At 39.9% G+C, this 14815-nt stretch overlaps 1 protein-coding gene across 3 annotated transcripts in view; it reads right to left on the bottom strand.

Annotated features, from left to right (window-relative positions):
• Positions 1 to 2852: 2852 nt before the first annotated feature.
• LOC125175599 (cell surface glycoprotein CD200 receptor 1-like) overlaps positions 2853 to 14815 on the bottom strand; it is a 146860-nt gene continuing 134897 nt past the window's right edge. For 2 of the 3 annotated variants that reach the window (XM_047876303.1, XM_047876305.1), the window contains 4 exons: positions 9130 to 9450; positions 8763 to 9011; positions 4293 to 4416; positions 2853 to 3435 (listed from right to left, as the gene is read on the bottom strand). In XM_047876303.1, coding sequence (XP_047732259.1) covers positions 3429 to 3435; positions 4293 to 4416; positions 8763 to 9011; positions 9130 to 9450 — 701 coding nt within the window. In that variant the 3' untranslated portion in view covers positions 2853 to 3428. Of the gene's footprint in view, positions 3436 to 4292; positions 4417 to 8762; positions 9012 to 9129; positions 9451 to 12420; positions 12481 to 14815 lie in introns of all 3 variants that reach the window. The other variant, XM_047876304.1, reaches the window with a different exon arrangement.

Genomic DNA, 14815 nt, shown 5'->3' with positions numbered 1-14815 from the left:
TTTTTTTTCTCCTTAATTTTAATAATTTTTCCTTTCTTCTGTAATTGTCCCCAAATTACCCAAGTAGACGTAAAGAATTCGTAAATGGACAGGCAGTTGTCTGGAAAAATTAAAGAAAGGATTATTGTCTGAATTTAGATTTTAGCTTGCTTCAAAATGTTAAAAGAATTAAGTTGAAGCACCATCTAGTGGCTCTCCACTGTGTTTTGCTAAAGGTTGCTCCCAATTTCCCTCAATTTCAGATGACACTTAATTTATTGGGCATATATATGCATATATGTGCTTAGAAAAGAAAAAAAAACATGTTTTTTATCTTTATGTAAGGGTGGATAAAGAGGTTGAGAGACAGTAGCTATAGCTTTTCCCTCTTCCAGTCTGATATCGCATAGAAAACCATGGCAGTGAAGAAGCGTGAATTCAGATAAATCCCTTCCATGAATAATGGAGTCTTTTCATTTCAATAATGGCAGGAAAGGGATTAACACAATAAAGCCCCATAGATTTCAGTTCCTCTGTTTCTCCTGATCACATCTCTCTGAGTCCAAGACAGTGTCTTTATCTTCCCAATCCTGTAATGCAGACATGTCCTCACATGTCTAGGGATGGGCTATTAGATGATCTTTGCACATCTCCAGATTCCCAAGCCCTTTCCTATCAAACGCCCATAACATCCTTCAGGTTTACATAACCAGCAATTCTTCTGGAACTGTTATAGAGATGGCTCTCATACCTATCATTACTATCTTCTGAAGTTACATCTGTTGCATAATCTCTACGGGAAGAATGAAAATAGACCATGAAAAATGTGCGTGAATAGAGTATAACCTATTGCAAGACTGACCACAAACCTTGAAATTGGCAAACTAGGTATTTGCATTAACCAGGATTAAGTTCAACTGTGTATGGAGTAAAACTCAAAATAATAGTGGCATGAACAAAATAGTATATTTTCTCTCACACAAAAGAATTTTATGGTAGGTAGTCTAGGGTTGATAGGCAACTCCATGGTCATTAGGGCCCAGGATCTTTCTGTCTTTCTTTTCCACTCTCTTAGTGAGTGGCTTCCATCCTCAATGTCATCCATCCAATGTCAAGGCCCAAGTTGGCTGCTGGGCCTCCCATCATTATATCAGTGGTGTAGTCCAGGAGATAAGGGGGAAGAACAAAAGAGGATCTCTTCTTTCTTTCTAAAGAGCTTTCCAAAAAATATCACACAAGATTTATGTTTACACCTCATTTTTGAAAATTTTAATGGGTAGTCATACACAGTTGCAAGGGAAACTGAAAAATGTCTTTTATTTAAGTGTGTCTCCATACTAAATAAAATTGGAGTTATGTTATTAAACAATGTACCAGTGATACCACAATAATATCACAATAATGCTGTACAACAATCACAAAACCTCTGTGACAATTGCTTAAATGTCTAGGATTATCTGAGGGTCAGGTAGGCAGCTCTTCTGATTTTGAATGAGCTTCTCCCTTGCCTAAGAGATGATTAAATATCGGATTACCTAGACTGGCCTCAACCGAGGTGGGGAATGGGACTAGCATGAACCAGCTCTGCTCTACATACTCCAGCAGATTACCCCAGGCATGTTCTCATGGACTAGCAATAGAAACACACAGAACCTCTTGACACCTAGGCTCAACACCAGTACACTGACATTTCTGCCCTGATTCGATTGGCTTAAAGCAAATGATATGGTTTAGGGAAACATGCACTTTATGTTTCCAACTTTAAAGTCACTGACAAATTACATGGCTAGAGGGAGGGGCAAAGATTAAAAATCATGAATACAATCTGCCCCAAAGAGAAAGGGAAGATGAGTATTGGATTAGGCAACTAGCAGTCTGTGCCACAGTGTTTTTGAGTCTGTGAAAGATTTATGGTACTAGACTTTTCCCCATTCTATGTCCTGTTGTAAATATGAGGGAATTATAATAAAAGCAAAGAGAGAAAAGAGCTAATATATGTTGTACGTGAAATTATTTACTTACCTATTTCTTGGCTCATGTTCGGTTACTAATAGAGTTGGTATTAATCTTAGCACTCATCCTATCCTCCACGGTAGACAGAGACTGGCCAAATGTACCCAAAACCTGACTTTATTTCTGCCAAGGCTGCTATGCTATATTTATCAACTTAGAAATTAGGGTGGCCACGTGACAAGTACTAGCCAATAGAATGTGAGCAGAAGTCATTACTACTCCAGGCCTGGTTCATAAAAACCTCCCACATGAATCCCCCATTCTCTCTCTCTTTCCCATTCACTGGATGAATGGAGGGTACTCTGACAAGGGCAGAACCATAGGATAAAATGTTAGCTTAGAGCAGAACCACTCCTGTTTCCTGCCCTAGAGTCACCAACCTGCCCCGGGATATGAAGTGAGTGAGAATTAAACCTTTGTGGTTATGAATACACTGAGATTGGGAGGTTGTTTGTTTCAACAATCAGACTATCCTACTCATATATTATCTTCCAGATAGTAGTATGCGTTCATTTTCTCTCTTCAAGCCTTGCTAAAAATAAAAGTAATAGCCTGAATCACCTGCCACCTTACAAAACAAATTCTTCTATTAAATGAAAGGACACTTTTTACTATAAGATTACCATATATATCAGTGAAGATAGGGTTCCTGTTTACAGTGGCCCTAGCATAGGTTGGGGTTTCCCCAAGAACCCTTATTCTTCCACCATTAATCCATTCCAACCTGGATTGCTGACAAGAGAAAGAATTGAGACAATGGAGCTCCAAAAGGTGAGGTGATATTCAGCACTGTCTCCAGTGACTCTAACAACTCCTTATTTGGAATCAACTTATAATTTCTTCAAAAATAAAGGCGGTGCTAAAAATGACTCCTGGCCATTTATTCAATGATCAAGCCAAACATGCAATACATCTGTCCCACTACTTACTAGCAAGCAAGAAAAGGATGAGAGGTCAGCTACCGGTCGACTTGAAGGCAATGTTTGTAGTGGCTCCTGACATTGCAAAATTAGCATATTAAGAGGGTAGAGGAAAGGGGAAGCTAGGATGAAAGCACTAGCCAAAGAACGCAAGGGGTGTAGAAAAACAGCCCTGCATTGTTATTTGCCTTTTGCTGACTCATCTTCCTCTTAGGCTGAGAAGCAGGGCTGTTTCTTGTTTGCAAGTAAGGACTCAGTAGGGCAAAGGGGAAAGTAGATTAGTCATCCTAGGCATTTGTGATGGCAGGCAGCAAGCTTTCACATGTGTGTAAATACACATATGCTAAGAGTTTGAAACAGAATTTGCCAACTATCACATGGATTCTCATAAACACAAACATATCAAATAGTGACAAGAGCGGTTGAGTTTGACGTTGAAACCGAAGACTGATCATAACTGGCTGCTTTTTTGTGATGTCTCATCAAATCTAAATCGACTTCCAGATTCTTCAATTTTCATGCTCTATGAAAGGAAAAAAACCATAAAATATAATTAAGCATGGGGGGGCCTGGATGGTTCAGTCAGTTAAGCCTCTGACTCTTGATTTCGGCTCAGATCACGATCTCACATTTTGTGAGTTCAAGCCCTGCATTGGGCTCTGCGCTGACAGTGCGGAGCCTGCTTGAGATTCTCTCTCCTTCAATCTGACCCTCTCACACATGCTCTCTCTCTCTCTCAAAATAAATAAATAACCTTAAATAGAAAGTAAACATAGGGTCTGGGTGCCTGGGTGGCTCAGTCGGTTAAGTGTTCAACTTCAGCTCAGGTCATGATCTCGTGGTTCATGAGTTTGAGCCCTGCATCAGGACCTGTGCTGACAACTCAGAGCCTGGAGTCTGTTTCCGATTCTCTCTCTCTTTCTCTCTCTCTCTCTCTGTCACTCTCTTGCTCACACTCTGTCTCTCTCTCTCAAAAATAAATAAACATTAAAAAATTTTTTTAAGTAAAAATAAAATAAAAATATATAATTAAGTAGAAATGAATACAAGCCTTCAGAGGCATAGAAATGAAAGAGTAAACACTTAAGAAATTCCAGTTGAACTTTATTTCCCTCCCAGAGAATTCTTGAAGGGTGGCCTGGGTCAGGTTATCTCTCAGTAGGCAGTGTAATGAATCAGAAGATTTTGTCCAGGGCTAGAGGCATCTCTTCCTGGGCTCTCAGGTGTTAATAAAGCTTGTACATCAAAGAAGGGGCTAAGGGAACAGACAGTATGCCAAAAAATATGTCCAGCTTTTCCCAGAACATTGTAGACTCAAAGTCTTACAATGATGTCATCTTTCTAATGAGTCTATATATTTTTTTAGTCTTTATTTCCTACCTGCAATCTTTTATTCTCTGGAAGTAGATGAATCCCACAATGACGAGGATAACCAGGAATAGAGAAAATTTCACATAGAGAACGATCAGTAAGGTTGATGGTGGAAATCCCAGGACTATGACACCTTTAAATACAGGCAACACAGGTGGGGTAAAGAGTCATTTCAAGATTCCTCTAATGAAGAAAATAGGGTCAATTGTTTAAAAGAGACTTCTAAAATATTCTTAAAAGTTCACAGACTGTCATAATCAAAAACATTTTCTAGACTACAATTCAAAAGCTGCTAAGATATTCTTTCATGACAGAGTTTAGGAACTGTGTCTATATTTTATATACAGTAGACTTCCAATAAATATTTTCTGAATGAATAAATGTACAGTGAGTATCGTTAGTACTTTGCAATTTTATAAGAAAAAAGGAAATATACTTTCTAATTTCCTGTGTAAATGTTAGTCTTTGGGGGTATTAACATTTTGAGCACTATCTGATAATACTTTTCACACGGAGGAGAAATTTTGTCACTGAGTTGCTGGAACCCCTTTATTTAGTAGGATATTTTATGTCTTCCTACTTTCATTTATTTATCTATAAAATGGCCCCCAGAATTATGAATAAATTATAATTATGAATAAATTATAAATAAATGAAAAGATAAAATGAAACTAATTAGGACTATCATTCTGAAGTTCTTCTTCTGTGAAAATGGCAACCAAAGTAAATTATTCTGACTCTTGGCTCCACAAGTGATGTCATCCTGTTAAATAACCTGCTCATATAATAAACTAGAAGAATGTCAGACAGTCTCCTTTGGCACTTTCAGAGAAGAGGAAGACACAGTCTCAGCCCTCAAAAAGCTCACAATCCAATTAGAGAAGTCAGATCCATACAAATGAAAAGATCACTTATAAGAGGGCAAACAGTGCTAAGTGAGCATTACAGATCGTAAATCATCTAAGGAATAAGAAAACTGAATCAACTCCACCTGGGAGGTCAGAGCGAAGTGGAATTTGAACTGAGCCTTGCCAATGACAGGATTAAATAGGTTAAGAAAAGAAGGAAGAACTTGTAAAGGGAAAGAAATAATTTAAACAAAGACTTGAAGAATTCATTATCTTAATTCAAATGTAATGGAGCAGAGAGCGGGGTACATAGAGATGGAAGTCTGGGATGGTCTGAACCTAATTCTGTAGTTATTTGTATGTGTCAGGCACTGTGCCAGACCCTGTGGATACAAAAATGAAGACTATGGTTCCTACTCTCTAGGAGTTTATGATGCACTGGGAATCAGAGAAGCGGACCATCAATTACAGGACTATGAAGTACTCAGAGGCATACATGGGGCATTACATGAGCACAGAGTAGGAACAGCTAACCAAACTGCAGGGAAAAAGAAAATTATCCCAGAGAAACTATATCAAACTAAGTTTTAAAACTTCAATAGAAATTGAACAAATGAAATGAAAGAAGAGAGTATGAGGGAAGAAGTGCATTGTGGAGAAGTAGCAATTGCATGTATGACGTACAATTGAGGGGCCCAAACAGCCCCACATGCATGGGTACAGACTGAAGATTAGCGAGACAGGAGGCTAAGGAGAGTGGCAGATCAAAGGGGTTTAGCTTTCCAAGAGACAAAGAGAGGCCACTGGGGCTAAAATGTTTTTCATTTCAGAAAAATCACTCTGGCAACACTGTAGGTGATAAATTGGAGGGAGGTAAGCTAGGGGTCAAAAGACCTGTTACAAGGATATTGTAATAATTCTGGTGAGGGATGATCATGTGCTCACCCAAGCAAAGGAGAAAAAGAAAAAGGTCTAGATTTAAGAAAAAAATTTTAAGATAAAATCAGCATAACATAGTGACTGATTTTGAATATGGGAAATAAGGAAGAGCGATATTGTAGGATATCTTTAATTTTCTGGCTTGAGTCATTTATCAAGACAAAATATAAGTATGGAGCTTATGAAGGAGTACAGAAGAGGGATTCCTTTTCAGGAATATGCAAATTGAGGTGCCCTTGATGCACCATTTGAAGACATTCAATTGGAAATTGGTTTTGTTCATATAGCCAAGGAGTGAAATCCGGGCTAAATATATATATTTGACAGTCAAGAATCAGGTGGTAGTTGGAGCCACATGTATGGATGAGATCCTTCAAGGAATAGGGGTAAAGGTGAAAAGAGAATACAGTCAATGATGGAACTCTTAGAAATGCCTTCCTTCATGGAATGAGTAGATGGAAATCAATCTATTAAGAAAATTAAGAAGTTGACTAAAGAACCAAGTAATTATGGGAAGAAAATAGGTGAGAAGAGAGGAAAGGCCATATCAAATATCACAGAGAAGCTAATTAATAACTTAGAATTAAAATTTTATATTTCGTTTGACATCTGACAGATCTTTGGCTTTTTGTTAGAACATTTCCTGTGCAGAGAGATTCCAGGAGAGTTAAGGAGTAGATGTGAGGTAATTTAGAAGAGACAGTGAATATAGATGCCTCCTTTAAAAAATCTTGGATATGAGTGAAAGGCAAGAGCTAAGAGTTTGGGGAAGTCATACCATCTACTTTTTTTTTTTTAGTGTTTATTTATTTTTGAGATAGACACAGAGCATGAACGGGGGAGGGTCAGAGAGAGAGAGGGAGACACAGAATCTGAAGCAGGTTCCAGGCTCCGAGCTGTCAGCACAGAGCCGGATGCGGGGCTCGAACTCACAGACCGTGAGATCATGACCTGAGCCGAAGTCGGACGCTCAACCGACTGAGCCACCCAGGCGCCCCCATAGCATCTACTTTTAAACCTGAGAGGAAAACAGGAAAGTTCATAAAATCAGCCTTAAGGAAAGGATTTGTGGAACAAAAAAGACTGAACAAAGAGAGCAAGGATAATTACTGAAGCAGAGTCTCTCAGGACTTGGAAGGGAAAAATGAGTATAGAGTATAGGTTAAATATTTGCTCTATGGCAGAGAAAGTCAGACGGGACTGCAGATAAATGCATACACCTAGAGATAAGAAGTATAAAATAACAACCTAGAGTGGGTGGGAGATTGAAAAAGGGAAATAAGGATGCCACAGCATGGATAGTGCGTGAAAACATTATCCCAAGGGAAAGAAGCCAGTAACAAAAGGCACGTATTATATGGTCCTGTTTATGTGAAATGTCCAAAATGGGAAAATCTATAGATATAGAAAGTAGGTTAGTGGTTGCCTAAAGCTGGAGGATTTCTAGAATTAGAGAGTGACAGCCAAAGGATAGAGGTTTCTTTTTGGAGTGAGGAGTATGTTCTCAAATTGACTGTGGTGATGGTTGCATAGCTGAATGCACTAGAGACCGCTGAATGGTACACTTTAAATGGGTCAATTGTATGGTACATAAATTAGGTCTCAATAAAACTATTGCAAAAATAATGAATAAGAGATGTTATGAGGAATAATTAAGAGTATGTGATGGCTTTTAGTAGTATAATAATGAATACAATAGCTAATATGTATTGATATAATCAATATAGTGGCTAACACTAATATAAACATAAGAGCTAACATTGTGTTAGTATGGTAAATACATTAGCTAAAATATATTGACTACCAACTATGTGATAGGCACCAGGTCAGGTAAATATATCATTGTTTTTAATCATCATGATAACTCTGTGAGGTGGGTTCTGTCATCCCATCTGCAGATGAAGAAAACATGAGATGTTAACTAAACGAATTGGTGTGAACATCTTGCAATACACACAAATATCAAATCATTATGCTGTACACCTGAAATTAATTTACTGTGATATGTTAATTATATCTCCATTTTTTCAAAAGCCATGAGACAGAGAAATTGTTTCAACTCACACAGCTGGTAAACAAGAAGCCATATTGTGCCAAAGGCTTTTCTTCTAACAACCAGGTTATACTTTCTGGAATAATATGAAGACATGGACCTTGTCTTTTCATCTTTATATGACAGCTTCAAACACATAAGAACATTCAATAAATATTTGGCAAATGAATTGATGTATAGGTTTCAGATGACAAGGAAGAGGAGGAAGGAAATCTTCTCTCTTACTCAGAGTAACAAAAAGTGGTGATTACAAGAAATAAAAAGAAGGAAGGGATAATTATTGTTCTTATCTATCTACTAAATAAGTATTGTTAAATTATATAAAAGTTTTGCTATTTTATGTGAATATTAATCGCAAAGTACAAGTCAACAGATACTAAGTTAAAAAAAATTTTATGGATTCCAGAATGAAAGATATTTAGAGAATGTATTGATAAGAAATTATTTAATTTATTCCTTCTATTTGACACAGAAATGGGAACTATTTCCCTAGCATACTAACACATTATCCAGTTACATTTTAGAGAATATCTTCAAATTAGGAACACAAGCTTTCTTACTTTCTTCTTGGTGACTCATAATCAATAGAGGAAAATGCTGAGCAACAAGTTCATTACTCTAAATAAAATAGGTGATTACCTTGATTCAATTCTATGGACAGACTCCTGTTGCCAGTCAGATGGGACACAGAGCAGGACACCTTAGACACCCAGTGGTCCTCCCAGCGGCACGAACTCTGGACGGTCACTGTGTCATTGCCCAGTGGCTCTTCCACAGTGTGACAATCTCCCCCTGGGGTCCAGGAGATCTGCGCCGCTGGCTTCCCTGCAGCTGCCCTACACATGATAGCTCCATTCTCAAGTTGAAACAGGGTCACCTCGGGGGGCACTGCAGAGATGCAGGGGAAAATGCGTCAGTCTTAACACACGGATATGGACTAGAGAGAGACATCTGTTTCAGTCCAAATCTGGTTATCTGACATCCCACAATATACGATGCTCCTTACCTAACACTGTCAGGTGATATCCATGAGAGAAATGCCCATGACTTGTGACCACTTCACACCTGTAATATCCATCATGAGTGATGGCCACTGGATCGATCTGAAGGGCGGGATTCCGATCAGGTCTGGAGTCCCAGGATATTGTCTCGTCACTACAGTTTATGGCCCTGGTCTCATTTGTATCTCTCCTGTAGGCTCTGGTGCAGGAAGGCTTGTCTCTGAGGATTATTTCCCATCTTATTGTTACCAGCACAGCTTTCTGGGTGATCGGAGGGCAAGAGAGCACAGCCTTTGTATCCACAGGTTTAGACAGGGAAGTGTTAGCTGAACACACACACAAAGCAAATGATGAAAGAAAAGGTTGATAAAGAAATCCATGTTAAGTTTTCTACAGCATATTCCATAAAGTATACTAGAACATGATTTTGCTACGCACAAAATATATATAACATATTAAAAGCATTCCAAAGATAAACCCATTTTCTCCTATATTGTGTGTTTTTAGATAATCTATATTTATTATATGTGTTAGAAATATTTTAAGGCCTGGGGCCCCTGGTGGCTCAGTCAGCTGAGTGACTCTATTTCAGATCAGGTCAAGAGCTCACAGTTTCTGAGTCTGCACCCCACATCAGGCTCTGCACTCACAGCACAGAGCCTGTTTGGGATTCTCTCTCCCTCTCTCTCTGCCCCTTCCCTGGTCTCTCTCCAAATAAATAAATGTAAAAAAAATTAAAGAAATTTTTAAGGGCTTAAATTTGATTCAGAAGTTTTGATATGTATGAAACAAACAAAAAACACAATATAAAATTAATGGACAAAATCATTATATCTAATATTTTGGCCATAGAGAATATTAGGTTTCTCTAATAACTCAAGCTTCTCGGGATAAAAAGTGGAAAAGTTGACCCAAGAGAAAAATTTTCTCCCCTACGTTTCAGTGCGAGACAATAAATCACTTAATATCAAAATGAAATGCCTATCCCCAAAGGTGGGAATTCAGACAAACATAAATATAAGAAGCATGTGGTACTTTCATTATAAATAGCATGGTATTCCGGTTGACCAAGCTGCACAGTTTTTGAGTTGTTTTTATTTGGAGAATCACACAGTCATAAAATCAACAAGATCTTCCATCCTTCCTTCCCTTTGAATCACATGTATCCCACCAAACAGTTCGCCTGTGAACTTAGCTCACAGATTCTGTGTCTGACTTTCTACCTAATTATGAGGAATAAATGGAGAAGTTCACTCCTTCTGTCCATCTTTTGAAGTAAAAATTAAGCCCTGCAACCTACAAGTATTCTGCAATATATAAGCTCTGGCTCTCCCACAAACCGACATAATGTGTCCATGGCTGGGAGGGGTTTGCTGAGAGCAGATTGGGGGCATCGCTTGGGACGCACCAGTGACGCAAGTGAGTGTCAGGGAGCTCATCACTCTCACATGAGCAAAACCAGCTGAGAGGGCAAAGCTATCCAGATGGCGCTTGTGAGTGCTAACCCCTGCAGTTGAAATCTCTCCTCTCCTCTTCTGGTGTCACTTGCTTCTTGCGTGATGGACTCACGCCCTTGCATTTCACAAACAAATCACAATCCCATAACTATGTGAAGCAAGGGGGAGGATTTGAAAGCAGGTCTAAGAGAGCAGTTAAATCCATGACTTAAGTGGCAACCCGCATGCCCAGGGAAAATGCACCTTCGCCAAGGTTATAAATAAGCACGAAGGTGGCTGCTTGGAGAGCAGCTAGAGGTGGGTGTGGGTGAACATTCAGGTGCTCAAGGGCAGGATGCTGAAGATGAAACGAGAAAGGGAAAAGGCTGGTGAGGAGGACGTTGTAAATGTTTTTTTGTGTTCTCAGGGGTTTGCACCTCTGCTTGTGAACAGTCTAAGGTTTTAATATTTTGCCCGCTATTGAGCCTCAAGAGCAGACTCTATTCTTTTAAAGGAAATTACTAGATAATCAAATAATCATACGCATTTTAACAGGAGCGCTGTCTCCAGAGAAGTGGCTCCCAGGGTGAGGATCACAAGCACCATGGACAATCTCTGTTCTTTCACCTTCCTCTGCTCTAGGACCCTCCAGCAATCCCCCTTCACCTGTTATGGGACTTGTGTGATTCCTGTCAGTCACCCTTTCTTAATCCTTCTCTTTCTCTATTCACACCTGTTGCAATAATTTACTAGTGACCAGTCACTCCCCCAAACTCAGTGGGGTTGGCACCTGTCTAACAAATATAATCTTCTCACAGCCCTGTGATCAGCTACCGCAATTTCACCTCCTGGATCACAGGAGAATAGCAGGTGGATTCTCCTATTGGCTCCAGAACCAGCAGTCACTTTCCAGCTTCTCTGCATCCTGTGTCTATGACTCTCCTCCAGGCTCCTCCAGCCCTTCTGCACACAGACCAATTCCTATGAGATTTGGGGCTTTTCCTTTCTGTCCTCGCTGCCAGATCTTAGATTACCACCCCATCACCACACACCTGGATTCCTGCAGAAGGTCCTGACGTCTGTGTCTGTCTCAAATCTCTCCCCTCTTCAGTTCACACCTGACCTTGCAGCAGGTCCAGATTTCTGGGACACGGGTGTGATCCCCTCTATCTAACACCCCTCAGAGACCTCTCCCTGCCTGAAGACAGCACTTACATGTCCTTGTGTTGCCTTTGAAAGCCCTCTTTTGCAGATGGACTCACCTTTGCCATCTTATCACCCCTCAGCCGCCCACACACTTCGCAAAGAAAACACCAAGCACCGCTGCATATCTGGGTCTTTCCTCACATCGTTCCTGCAGACTGGGGTGGCCTACAGACCACTCTTTGTCCACGAAAATGCTCCTCTTCCCCTAAGAGCCATTTCACACGCTGCACCTGCCGTGAAGCCTTCTCAGAGCCTTGCTGCTTCGCCTTCTCCTCTACACTCCCAGCACACTTAATGTGAGTGTTCATCTCCTCTGTCAAATGCCATCTGTGCTGACATCTGGGCTCCCCCTCGAAATGAGCCCCTTAGGGCGCTCTGGTGCTCTAGCTACTCTTGTTTGTCCCTGTGTTCCCCACATGGTCTAGCACAGTGCCTGACAGGGAGAGCTCCATAATCCTCAGACGGAATGTGCACTGCCTGGGGGAGGAGGCCCGGGGTCATTCAGGGTCCCTCACACCTCGGCACTCAACCATCATACTCTTCTTCTGGGCTCAGGACGGCCCCTTGACCAGCCCATCAACCGTGTTTCTAAGGAAGTTCAACACTTTTTCCCTTTAGTTCTGGCCTCTAGAAAAAAATTAAAAGACATATTACCTTCCACAGGAAGTATGAAACTACTCTGTTGTCTGTCCATAAGTGAACTGTTTGTTGAAGCTAGAAAAGGTTGAGAGAAAAGTACATGAAAGCAATTTTAGAGACTTAAATGGAGTGCAAGCCACTGTTTATCCACATCATACATACAACATGACAGAAAATTAGTTAACTGTAACCTCATTCCACAAAAAGCTTTACAAAGAAGAAATTAGAAGTTATCCCATCATTATGTGTAAAAAATAAACCAAATCTCCACTGACAACTCCAAGTTCTCCCTCAATGAAATAAATTTCCCATTTTATTTTTACCATAAATGGTATCTCTTTCCTTCTTTCCCTCTTGCCTTCCTTCCTTCCCATCATTCCTTCTTTCCTTCCTTCTCATCCTTTCCTTCTTTCCTTCCTTTTCCTTTGACTTAAGTGAAGTGTTGAGGGCAACTAATAGGACTGATAAGAATAAGAAAACTGCAATGAGTGCCCCCCCGCCCCATCCCTAGCTAAGGGAACTGTCTGGTATTAAGGCCACCATGACCGGCCAAGGTTAGTTCAGTATATGAGGGATTTCTCTCATGGGCGTTTTGGCCTCTACAGCCCTGAGAACTGCTCCTATTTTAAAGATACAGACTGTTGTCTATGGAAAGTTCAAAGAATTTAGTCGTGGTTGATACCTTTAAAGGGTTTTCTTGTATCCTTTGGATTTTACTTCATATGCCCTGTAGACATTGTTACTTTTAGTGATAAAGTACATAATGTTCATGCTATAAACTGTTAACTTTTTACCATTTCACCGGCTTCTCATTTTAGCCATCTTGTATGGGAATATTAGCAAGTTAGTTCTTAGCAGATATAACTAAATCCATGTCTGGATCGTATGGGATTCTGTTAGAAGAGCCTGGTCTTGCCTTAAGTGGTGTTTTCATAACTGATTTGAGAGAAGTTTTCAAGCATTGTGTTGAATGATCTCCCAGTAGGCTGGAGTGTGAAAGAGACCTCTGCTGGGGCGCCTGGGTGGCTCAGTCAGTTGAGCATCTGACTCTCCATTTCAGCTCAGGTCATGATCTCACAGTTCATGAGTTTGAGCCCCACAGCTGGCTCTGCACTGACAGTGTGGAGGCTGCTTGGTATTCTCTTTCTCCCTCTCTCTCTGTCCCTCCTTGCATCTCTCTCTCTGCCTCTTTCTCTCAAAATAAATAAAAAACTTAAAGTAAATTAAAAGAAAACAAGAAAGAAAGAGACCTTCTGGTTAATAAAGGTATTCCAGTGAGTGGAGGTGCATGGAGAAATCTGCCTCTAGAATCAGATACCAAATCCTCCTACAATTGAGCAAAATATGCCTCCTTCCAAAGAATGCCCTGAGAAGAAATACCAGTCAATTACCCCTGAACTTCTCATACCAAAGATAAAACCCACAAGTTCTAAGGTACTCTTAAGTGTGCAAAATAATTATTTTCAGAAGAGGGAAAAAAATACTTGTTTTCACAAATATTCCTGATTATTTTTATGATGTTGGAAATACTTTTTAAGTTTCATTAATTGTTGATATAGAATCCTTTAGTTTTATTATCTCGACTGGCAGCTAGTTGCCATAGAAGGCTGATTTCATATCAAGTATCACATCTTCACTGAAAATAGAAACCATTCTTACGCAGTCTTCCTTGAAGCTCTGTATACATCAAAGTAGCAAAATAAATGTGTCAAACTTCTGATCAATGAATAGTCCTGTGATTTCTTTCGTTAATTTCTTTATCTGAAACCAAATTTTTCCTGGAAGTTCAGAAAGGTTATAGTTTTCTGGGCACCCGGGTGGCTCAATTGGTTAAGTGTCCAACTTCGGCTCAGGTCATGATCTCACAGTTCATGAGTTCGAGCCCCACATCAGGCTCTGTGCTGACAGCTCAGAGACTGGAACTTGCTTCGGATGATGCGTCTGCCTGTCTTCTGCCCCTCCCCCTCCTCATGCTCTGTCTCTCTATGTCTCAAAAATAAATATACATTAAAAAAAGATTATAAATTCACATTGTTAATGTCAGAAGTCCAATTTAACTCTTTCACAATGTGGTGTGTGTGTGTGTGTGTGTGTGTGTGTGTGAAGAGAGAGAGAGAGAGAAATGTGAATTGTGTTCTTTTAAATATATCTATAGTACAAAAGTAACTTAATTATTCATTATGTTAGTCCCTTCAGGCTGCATTAACATATAATAACCAACGTGGTCACATAATACAATAGAAATGTTCCCCCTTATATTTCTGGAAGCCAGAAGTCTGATTCAAGGGGTCAGCAGAGCTGTGTTTCTTCCAACAGCGCTAGGGAAGAATCCTTTCTTGCTTCTTCCAGCTTTCGGTGGCTGCTAGCAAACCTTGGTGTTTGTTGGCTTGTAGATGTATCATTTCAATCT

Source organism: Prionailurus viverrinus, chromosome C2, assembly GCF_022837055.1.
Source record: "Prionailurus viverrinus isolate Anna chromosome C2, UM_Priviv_1.0, whole genome shotgun sequence".
Classification (NCBI taxonomy): domain Eukaryota; kingdom Metazoa; phylum Chordata; class Mammalia; order Carnivora; family Felidae; genus Prionailurus; species Prionailurus viverrinus.
The sequence above is the reverse complement of the archived record's forward strand: the minus strand, read 5'-3'. Positions and strand labels throughout refer to the sequence as shown.